The sequence below is a fragment of the Nicrophorus vespilloides genome, unplaced genomic scaffold, assembly GCF_001412225.1.
Source record: "Nicrophorus vespilloides isolate i.1.1-1 unplaced genomic scaffold, Nicve_v1.0, whole genome shotgun sequence".
NCBI lineage: Eukaryota > Metazoa > Arthropoda > Insecta > Coleoptera > Silphidae > Nicrophorus > Nicrophorus vespilloides.
Window position 1 is genome coordinate 205 of NW_017096473.1, and position 11,815 is coordinate 12,019.

General features: G+C 30.6%; 1 protein-coding gene across 9 annotated transcripts; it reads left to right on the forward strand.

The window, feature by feature from the left end:
• The first annotated feature begins 270 nt into the window (after positions 1–270).
• Positions 271–9,953, forward strand: LOC108557101 (serine protease inhibitor 3/4-like). Of its 9 annotated transcripts, none has more exons than XM_017913488.1 (4): positions 271–513; positions 1,909–2,777; positions 2,842–2,986; positions 9,796–9,953. In XM_017913488.1, the coding sequence occupies exons 2-4, from the start codon at positions 1,920–1,922 to the stop codon at positions 9,936–9,938; spliced, it is 1,146 nt and encodes a 381-aa protein (XP_017768977.1). In that variant the 5' UTR covers positions 271–513; positions 1,909–1,919; the 3' UTR covers positions 9,939–9,953. The 9 variants fall into 9 exon arrangements, with proteins under 9 accessions (XP_017768977.1, XP_017768978.1, XP_017768981.1 ...); XM_017913489.1 differs by lacking the exon at positions 9,796–9,953 and adding an exon at positions 5,055–5,287; XM_017913492.1 differs by lacking the exon at positions 9,796–9,953 and adding an exon at positions 3,142–3,317.
• The last annotated feature ends 1,862 nt before the right edge of the window (positions 9,954–11,815 follow it).

An 11,815-nucleotide genomic window follows, 5' to 3' on the forward strand; every position in this document is an offset into this window, starting at 1 on the left:
ACGTGATACAATATCGCGAAATATATTATGACATTGTTTGTTCAATAGTTTATAATAAATGCAATATTTACTGTAAAGTATCAGGATAAGCGCAGCAGTAAAGTTCTATTGTTGACAACCAAACGAACATTTTACATGACGAGTTTATTTCTTACGCAATTAAAAATAGATACATTTGCATCCTACGAAAGTGATTTAGACCGCTATCATTACACAGAGTCCAGTTATTATCAAATTTTGTTAATACTTAAATATAGTTCAATATTGCAATTTTGCAGGAATTTATGCAATTGATGGCGTAACGAGTGTGATGACTCACACATATTGTTTATTGTTGTGGTCGGCTGTGAGCTTCGAGTTATTTTAGAACGTGAATCAGTAATAGGAAAAATTCACTGGAATCGATAAAAGTTTTTTATCTAAGTATATATATATATTTATACTTGAGTACTAAGCTCATTCCGTGTAGTGCGTTCGAGGTGTTATTGTCGATTTGATACACAAAATTTGTTGGTATGCTATTTCATTAATTATCTCTTCGTGTATATAAATAACATTCAGTTCGGCGTTTTCTAATTGATAAAATTAACAATTTATACGAATTTCGTGAGTTTTTCGTGTTTATTTTCACTCTTCTTGTATTATTATTTTTTTCTACAATAAATAATAAACAGTTAAATTTACTGTTATTTGCTAACGCCTTAACCAATGGAGAATCTTCAAGACGCTATGAAAGTAGTCTACACCATACAAAAATGTTCTGCTTTTTACGCATTACTTTTGCCAACTGGATTGTTGTGGGCGTTATTAAATATTTCATGTAATCTTTTTAATGATTTGTTGAAAGCATTAGCTTATACCTTTTTGACTGATGTAATCCATCGGTTGCGATAACGATATTGATCATTTTTTTTCTGTTAAGTGGGCCAAATCAATGATTCTTGGTAATCGTCGTACGATTTGGCAGAGGATAAGCTCATTGTAAATATGTGTATCAGTCTGATAAAAATAAAAATGAATCAATTTTTGGGATTACCTTCATACAAACGGCATCAAGTTATTAATATTAATATAATATAATTGTTTTATTACATTTAAACGCGAAGTTTGACAAGTAATTAGCATTTAAACAAAAGTATTAAAATGTGCAAAATGTACCAAATTAGGTTGCTATAGCTACTTGACAAGTTACTTGTAGTTAAGCAAGTAGGCTGTTATTAATTTTTGGGCAAAAAAATAAGTTTTTTTTTTTAAATTTACTTTAAACAATAATAATATCTAATCATTTCGAATAAATCTAGAATTGCATTGAAATAATTGCGATTGTAACATGTAAAATTTGATGCAATCTGATAATATTTTTTTAATCAATTATCAACATTTGAAAGTGTCTTATTTTTAATTACGATTATTGTTTGATAATATTTGTATTGAATCATGTACAAGGAAAGTAAAATATTTTAGATTAGATTCATCCAATTGACAATTTTGTTGACATTCGTTTTCATGGAGTGAACAAAATTATCTTCTTCTTGTTCCGTCTTCTCCCGTTTTCGAACATTTTTTTATTAAATATAGTGACGAAATATTAATTTGGAACCCCAAATTGCTCCCAACATAAGATCACTGATCCTCATGAATCTTTCAGGCATCTAATCCTGAAATTACTGATATATGATGACAACTCCCAATAATTATTTAACTGTGAAACAATATAGAAATTTTCATTGACATATGTCAACGGTGCATGCTTGTACCATAGTTTCTTTTGTCCTAGAAATGATTAAATCTCTTATTATGTCTACTAAAGATGAAACTCCTTAGTTACCATAGTTACCCTAATATTAATTACAATTTTATTGAAGCTGCAATGACTTTACAATGTTTGTTTTCTCTTAACTTTTGCAGTGGAAGTAAAAATGGGGTCCGAATATATGAAAACTATTGCCAAGGGCAACAATGATATGTCTATGAAATTGTACGAGGAGGTTGTGAAACAGGTGAAGGGTAACGTGATTTACTCGCCGATCAGCGTGCACACGATCCTGTCCCTCCTCCATCAGGGTTCCACCGGTAAAATCGCCAACGATATGCAAAGGGTTCTTGGCATTCCGGAGAAGAGCTTCAGCGCCGCCGGTTTCCAGGAGCTGATGACTTCCTTGAACGGAGTCCAGAACATCACGCTGGAAATGGCCAACAAGGTGTTCGTGATGGAAGGATGCAAGCTGAACCCGACCTTCAAGGAGGTTGCATTGAAATCCTTCAACGCCGGAGCCGACGAGGTCAACTTTGCGGAAAACCAAAAGGCTGCATCGACGATCAACGGATGGGTCGAGGAGAAGACCAAGGATAAAATCAAGAATCTCATCGATCCGAACGCTCTGAACTCGCTGACGCGCATGGTTCTCGTCAACGCGATCTACTTCAAAGGTGATTGGGCGAAGAAGTTCAACAAGAACAACACCACAAAGCAGAAGTTCTACACGAGCACCACGGATTCCGTCGAAGTCGACATGATGCACATGAAGGATAAGTTCTTTTATGGAGAGAAGGCGGATCTTGACGCTAAAGTCTTGAGTATTCCGTACCTCAACCAGGACGTCAGTCTGGTAGTTGTGCTTCCCAACGATGTGGATGGAATTGAAGAGTTGGAGAAGAAACTCATCAACTACGATATGTCCAATTTGACCAAGGACAACTACAAGATGGAGGTGGAACTTAGTTTACCCAAGTTCAAGATCGAAACCACCATCGACCTGAACCAACCCTTGAAGAACGTAAGAATTACCAACCCTTGAACAAGATTATAATTATAAACTTATTTTTCTTATTAATACGCAGATTGGTTTGGACAAGATGTTCGCCGTGTCCGAAGATTTATCCGGGCTTCTGTCGAATCCCAACGAGCCTCTTTACGTGAGCAAGGTCATCCAGAAGGCTTTCATCGAAGTCAACGAGGAAGGAGCAGAAGCCGCAGCAGCGACCGGTAAGTCTCATAAGTCACATCAGCTTTTACTCGCTATACTCTTCGCTTCATTCTTAAACTGTACGAAAAGCTTTTCCTTTCTATTTATTCTTAGAGACTCCAGATTGTTGTAAACAAAATTACGTGTTGTGGCTAAATTTCGTTCGTTTTTCTAGGAATGCTTGTGCGGACCAGAAGGTGCATTCCGGATACGAATTGCTTTAACGTTGATCGGGCTTTTCTCTTTTGTCTGTACCATCAAAACGAATGTCTTTTTATTGGGAAATGTTTGCGACCGGAATCATCGTAGATCAATCATTTTATTTCTTTGCGTATCTTCACAAGATGTTTATGTTGTTTGGGCTATTTAGCTGTTCTAGTTGGATTCGGTTGCGCACCTACATTCAGGAACAAGAAATATGTATTCAAAGCGGACCATCCGTTCATGTTCTTTCTCAACATCAAAGACACCGTCATGTTCATCGGAAAACTAGAGATTCTATAAAAATCCCACACCCGGACTTAAAACACTCGTCCTAGCTTTAATACTCGCTTTTAAGTTTTTTTGTTTGTTTGTTTTTGTATACGAATGTTATTAATATATGTTTGGCTTTTTTAAATTGTGCTCCTCTCCTTTCTTTTGAAATCGGAATCCTTTGCTATTTTTTAGCCATGATGGCAAGATGCCTCTGCTTGATGGAAGAACTGCAATTCGTAGCTGACCATCCTTTCTTTTACGCGATCCACAAAGAACAATCTAATCAGTTCTTGTTCATGGGAAAAGTCTCCGAATATTAAAACAATTTGGAACACTTAATTTTGACAGATAATGTAAACATTGTAGAAGAGATATGATTGTTTAACTTTTCATTGCTTCAATCTCAATAATCCGTATGCGTAAACTCTCATATTTAAAAGAAACGTACGCGGTTAAAATAAACGCATTCGTTGGCCTTGTTATAAATATGTAAACGATATTAATAGACATCTGCAAAAGTATTAAAAAAATAAATCAAATTCGTATTTTTTTTCCAAGAAAACAATTCTGAAATGATTTTATACGTCAGTTATGACAGTAGATTTTATATAACTTTATTTGATTCTCTATTAAATGATGAAGTCATATCCATTATAATTAATTAAACCGGTATTAATTCATTTAGATAATCGTAACTTTACTTGAAGCTATATGGTTTTAACAATTATTTATACACATAATTCACAGATATATAGATTAGCGGTGGCAATCGCAAGCCCGACAACCGAAATCCCGTCTATTTCAAAATCCTGACTGTATTTTATTATTATAAATTTCTACAATAACATTTTTATGGTAGTCGGGATTTCGATATTGTCGGGATTCTGGTAATCGGGATTTCGATATTGTCGGGATTATGGTAGTCGGTATTTTGACATAGTCGGGATTTCAAGCGTCGTGACTTTAATACAGTCGGGATTTCGAACGTAGGGATTTCAATAGACAACTTTCGGTTGTCAGGCTTGCAATATAGACCCATAGATTAGACAGATTAAATGTCACATTGACAATCATTTTATATAATGATGATTAAAGTACGTTGGGTTGCATACATACCTTTTTGTTATTTGTTACTTAACAAATTGTTACCTTAACAATCAAGTTAACTCGAACTATTATCTTTTCATCAAATTTCGATCATTAAACCAAAGTAATAACGATATGTAGAATAATTAATTAACAAACTTCAGTAAGTTTTATTGGTTTTGATTGATTTTTCTTTGTGGTTTAGGTATTGTACTTCAATTCCGTTGTATGCCAAAGAAACCACTTGCCTTCAATGCTGACCATCCGTTCATGTTCTTTATCGTCATTAGAGAATCGTTCGTGTTCATCGGAAAATTTCAAGAAAACTTAACTTTCTGAAAACTTTGAAACATACAAATTGTATTTCTAATTTATTTATATACATGTTTTTTATAATTAATATATTAGTTATTTATTATTCTCTTTGTTTTCTTTAAATTTAATCATTTTCATTCAAAATCATTAGTTTATAAAGAAAACTACATTTTTTTTTCAAAATCATTTGCTGAAAATCTTTCATTTCAGCCATGATGATGATGTGCTTCTCGGCGCCGATGCCGCAACCTACAATGGAATTCAATGCGGATCACCCATTCTTTTACGGGCTTCACCATAAAGCGACTGAACAGTTTTTGTTCATGGGAAAAGTTTCAAACTTTTGAGGTCTTCATTTATATCTAATTATTGGTGTATTAACATTTGTATTACTGTTTCGAAATTATTATGATCTGCCCGTAATAAATTCACATACAATTTTATAACAGCTGTTATTTTCCTACAAAAATATCCAAAAACAAATTTTGGAAATTACATTGCTTTTGAGACTTTCTAGCAAGCTTTCAAATCAATAGAAACTGAATTTGATGGATTTTTTTTCATGAAATATTCCATTACTTTAGAATTTTAGTGATAAATTGCAAGTTTATATTTTTTTTGCAGCAATTGAGGCCAATTCGTCGTGTTTATCAAATATAAGACCAAAGTTCAAAACTGATCATCCTTTCTTTTACATTTTATACAATATACGCGACAATCTAATAATATTTCAGGGAAAATTATTGACGTTCAATTTGTAGTAGATTTAGACTTGTAACTAATTCAAATATTCTCTTAAAGTGTGTCTTTAATGGTATCTATCACCAATTCAAGTAGAATCGTGTTGTTTAACTTTCCATAACTCTGATAATTCAATTGATTCTATTTATTGTAGCAAAGATTCAATCGGCGCTTACTTACGTCACTATGTACGTATTTTCCATTAGTCAAAGCAGATCATCCATTCGCGTACGGCGTTCATTATAGACCGAACAAAGAGTTTATGTTTATTGGAAAAGTTTTGAGTGTGTGAAAAAAATAATTTGTACAAATTTGTCAAATCCAATCTCTGAAAATTATTAGTTTTGTACATAAACTTTATATATAAATGAATATACACAGATTCAATATGTAAAATAAAAATCTGTATAAAAATAAGAAAATTATATAAGAAAAATACAGAGATTTGAAATTTGAAACTAAATTATTTTGTTGTAAAATGTGTAAAACATTTGTAAATTATTGTATAATTAATATATAGTGAAAATAATATTTGGAGTAAAAAAAAAGTTTCATTTCCATCAACATATTTGTGATAGTCTTTTTGTCGTTTTCCTATATTGATTTTGTAAGAAAACTTTAGAATTTTGAAGAGAATACATGTAGTTTTTTTTTAAATAGAAAATTTAAACCATTAAATCTAACATATTCATCAATCATAAGTTTTTAATTTGCTTTGCATTCGAGTCTTTGTTTTAATAGATATTTAGAAATATGTAGAAAATGTCATAAAATGAACGTTACTATGTCGTTTTTTAAATTACTTTTAAACGAATATTTCTACCGTAACGCTTCTTTTATGACACTTTATATTTGGGAACTTGACTTAGATTTTTTAATGAAATTTATTGAAATTTAAGAGAATTTACTAGAACTTTACATAAATGATAGTATAAGACCTCACTCAATAAGTTTGTAGGATGACCAATAAAACAACAACTTTTGGGCAATATTCGACTTTATTCATGTCTCCTTCAAGAGTGACACATTCATACCAACGCTTCTCTATCATTTCGATACCTTCCTTGTAGAACGATTCATCTTTGACCTCAAAATACGACTTTCACCCTTTGCTGTCTACTCACCTGACGATCGATTTGATTCTTAAATGTGGATTTAGGTTTCATCTTTGTTACATACTGCATGAAAAATTCCTTTCTATTTCGCTTGAACAGCTACAAACAGCGCTCGAAATCATCAACTCGTTGTTTTTGGTCCACTTTGAGCTTGAATACTGTACCTATTTCGAACAAAGCTTTCTTATGATCAAATGTTCATACAAAATGGTGAATACACAGCCTTCTGGTATCTTCAAGGTGTCAACTACCTCAAACAACATCAATTTATGATAGGGCAAAACCATTTTGTGGACTTTTTTTTATGTTTTCTGCAACGATTGCCGAATTTGGGTCATCATTTGTGTCTGTACGACCAGGTTTAAAATCAGCAAACCACGTCTCTACCATTTGTCTCGACGGAGAAGAGTCCCCATAATAATTATCAAGCCATTGCTTTACTTGAACGGTATTTTTTCTCATCAAAAAGTAGTGTTTTATGAACACACGAAATTCAGATTTTTCCATTTTTTTGAAAATTACAAAACCACTGTAACTTGTGAACTAAACGTCAGATTGTCATGAAACACACGTTTGACACACGTCGTCTGAAGGTTGGTACTTCCTAAAAATCATATGTATTTTTCGATAGAGGCTTCATGTATACGGTATCTTACGAACTTATTGGATGAGGTATTATTATATAGAAATATTACGAAATATAAAGAAAATCTGTAGATGAAAACGTAAAGAGATGAACATGTAAAATCCTTCTTTTTAGCGATGCTCATCATGCTGGATTCATGCATGGCTCCCATTGAATTCAAGGCGGATCATCCATTCCTTTATGCCATCCACTATCAAAAGACCAAGCAGTTCCTCTTCTTGGGAAAAGTTACCAGCTTTTGAGGACGCGCGTCTTCATTATTAAATTAACAATTTGTTCAAAATCCCAAAGACAAAACCTGTTATTCTGATAATTATTGTTATCTGTATTAATTTTTTACACTAATTTTAAAATAACATAAAAAATCATATTTCTATAATAACGTTTCCAGTATTTATGATTTCAATAGAAAGATTCCCCAACGAGACAAAAAGAAATACTTATTGTTATTTCAGCAAATATTTTTAGTTTATTTTGCTAAATCTTAATGTAACTTTTTTACAATTATTAAACGTATTTGTTACTATTTCTGTGTTTGTATTCTTTTTAGCTGTTATCATGTGTTGTCGCGCCATGCCCATGCAACAACCACCGACACGAGTATTCAAAGCGGACCATCCTTTCCTCTGCATTCTCGAACACTGTCCGACCAATCAAAGCTTATTCATGGGAAAGATCACCAATTTCAACCACTAATACCTCCGTAATCTTTACTAATTTCCAATTAACCACTAATCTATATTTTTATAACCTAGTTGTTAAAAAAAAATTGAGCCTTGAGGAATACCATTATTTGATTTGTAATGATTAAATTATTTGTTTTTTTTTGTTATATACTTGTTTTTTTTTAATAATACATGATTAAAATTTGTATATATTTTGAAAGGTCAAAGCATTGAGCCTTGAGGAATACCAGAATTTTAATCCTATTTTAGTTTTTGTTTTATTGTAAATTATTTCTCTTAATAATAAATTGTATAAATTATTTTCAAATTTATGTATATGGAAGGTCCGAGCATGAAGCCTTGAGGAATACCATTATCCCATTATATTTTTAATGATGAAACTCGTCGATTTATTTTTATTTTCTTCAAAATAATTTAGTTTATTTATGTTAGATTCTATTGAAAATTTGCGAAGGTCCAAGTGTTGAGCCTCGAGGAATGTCATTGTTTATTTGTTTTTTCATTAATTTCGTTTATTTTCGTGGCAAAACATGTTTAAAAAGCTTCAATTTCGCTTTGATCTTCTCTTTCAATTCAGATCAATAATTTTAAGTAATCTTTATAAAATTGAACTTCTTATTGTAGCGATGACGATTGGAGGCTGTTGCGCCCCAATGGAAAGTCCGACGATCAAATTCACTGCGAAACATCCGTTTCTCTTCAGTCTTCAGCGAAATGCCAACTTCTTGTTTTTGGGAAGAGTCTCTTCCTTCGATGCCTGAACTTACTCAATTACTAACAAACTTTCAGCACTAACCAAATACAGCGCTAATTGCATCGCTTTCAAAGCTATCAAACAAATAATTCGATAAGAAAAATGATATTTGTCTTTTAGCTGTGACCTTGATGAAAAGTTTCCCGTTACCGACGATGCGATTCGAAGCTGACCATCCCTTCATTTACGTCATCCAACATAACTCGATCGATCAGTTCTTGTTCATGGGCAAAATCTGCAATTTCTAACAGAAAATTCAGTATTTTTTTTTTATTATAATTTATTTTGTAACGTGCTTATTTATTTTTAAATGTTCTTTTTTATTGTTAATGGAAGCTTTTATTATATTATTCATTAATTTAGGAAAGTAAAGTTACCATTATTTTCTTTTTATCGATTTTCAATACAATTTGGAAAAAACTATAAGTTTAATTTTTATAATTTCTTATTCAATATTTTGAGATTTTCTCGTTGGAAATGAAATCTTTATGCCATACTTTTTTTTCAGCAATTTTCATGGTACAGAAATGCATGATAATGGGGCCAATAGTGTTGAACACATTTATCGCAGATCATTCCTTTCTTTATTGCATTCACTACAAACCGAGCGATCAGATCTTGTTTGCAGGAAAATTTTGATCAATGAATATTCCAAAATATAACATTATTTTTTTTTTAATAAAATTGTTGAAATAGGCTTTGTATACTAATACTAATAAAAATACTTTTAAATCCATTTTTTTTCTATTTACTAAACGTGATTTTTTTTTGTACTAATTGAATTTATCATAATACTAATTTAATAAAGAAATAGTTGAATCTTCCTAAACTTTTTTTTAACAAAAATTGAAAATTTGCGAAGGTGCAAGTGTTGAGCCTCGAGGGAAATCATTTGTATTTGTTTTTTTTTATAATTTCATTTGTTTTTTTTTTGTAATTCATAAATATCTCGATTATTAGTGATTTTTTTTTATTGGAAATGTATCTTTCTATATCTTTTTTCTTTCAGCAATTTTGATGAAGAGATGTATGATCATGATGCCAGTCGAAGTGATCAAATTTAATGCAGATCATGCCTTCTTTTACTACATTCAATATAATCCGAGCAATCAGATCTTGTTTGCAGGAAAACTGGATAACTTTGATGAATGAATGTTTAATAAAAAAATAAATATATTTATTATGTAACTTTAAAAGTAGTATTAGTAGTAGAAATAAGTTTATTCATTACTAATACAAATTGGAAACTAATAAAAACCATTCATATTGATTTTTTTTCTTTTTGTTATATTTACTAAACCTGAATATGTTTCTTTTAATTCATTTTTTTTTACAAAAACAGAAGATAATTTGCGAAGGTCAAAGTGCTGAGCCTCGAGGGAAATCATTTATATTTGTTTTTTTTTTCATAATTTCATTTGTTTTTTTTGTAATTCAAAATATTTAGTATTTAACTTTTGTATATTCTCTTTTAGTACTTAAATATTTCGTTTATTTGTGGTTTTTTCATTGGAAATGAATCTTTCTTTATCTTTTTTTTTCAGCAATTTTTATGGAGAGATGTGAGATCATAATGCCAGACGAAGTGATAAAATTTTATGCAGATCAAATTAATTCAAGTTTTTATTCAGTCCAAAAACACATTTTTCTTAAACTTAATATTTATATACATTGAAGTTTAATATAAGAAATAAGTTCAAGCATTAAAGTTATCCAGTTTTCCTGCGAACAAGATCTGATCGCTGGGTTTATATTGAAGGGAGTAAAAGAAGGCATGATCTGCATTGAATTTGATGATTTCGATAACCTTAGACATGAGTGACTTCCCCTTCTTATTTTTAGCTGAAAAAGAGAGAAAGATTCATCAATGCTTTCAGTTTCAGTACAATAAATGTTAGTATTAAAAGGATTTTGAAACAAATTTTATAAGGAAAATACGTGTAAGTAAAGATTTTGAACAAAAAAAAAACTACAAATCAATGTTAAAAAGAAATAAACAAAAATAAAACACTTGGACTTTAGCAAATTATCTTTTGTTTTTGTCGAAACAATTAGTTAACAAAGTGTATTAGTTTATTCATTAAAGAAGCCATTTTCTTTGAAATTAAAGTTACATAATAAATATATATATATATACTTTTTTTATTAAATATTCATTGATCAAAGTTGTCCACTTTTCCTGCAAACAAGATCTGATCGCTCGGAATATATTGAATGTAGTAAAAGAAGGCATGATCTGCTTTGAATTCGTTCACTTCGATTTGCAATACCGAGCATTTCAACTTCTTAATTCCAGCTGAAAAAGAAAATAATGGATGATTCATTAATGCTTTCAATTTCAATAAGAATACATCATAAATTACAAGATAAAAAAAACTGGAAATTATGAAAATAAATCAAATATAAATTATGTCCCTCGAGGCTCAACACTAGAACCTGCGCAAATTATTTACTGTTTTTGTCGAAAAAAAAAATAAATTTAAGAAGATTAAAGTATTCTAATTAAAATTAGTATTAAGACAAATTCAATGAGAACGGTTAGAAATTATATCGAAATGAAAACTAACAACCAGAATGGATTTAAATGTATTTTATTAGTTGATTCATTAAAGAAACCTTTTTCTTTGAAATTAAAGTTACATAATAAATATACATATTATTTTTATTAAATATTCATTCATCAAAGTTGTCCACTTTTCCTGCAAACAAGATCTGATCGATGGGATTATATTGAATGTAGTAAAAGAAGGCATGATCTGCTTTGAATTCGTTCACTTCTATTCGCATTATCCTGCATTTACTCTTCATAATTAAAGCTGAAAAAGAAAAGAATGGATGATTCATGAATGCTTTCAATTTTAATGAGAAAATCAAGAAATGTTAGTATTAAAAAGGATTTTAAACCAAATTAATAGAGAATACAATAAAATTAAATACAAGTATCTAAACATCATAAAAAAACAAAAAAAAAACTGGAAATTATGAAAATGTATCAAATATAAATGGTGTCCCTCGAGGCTCAACACCTT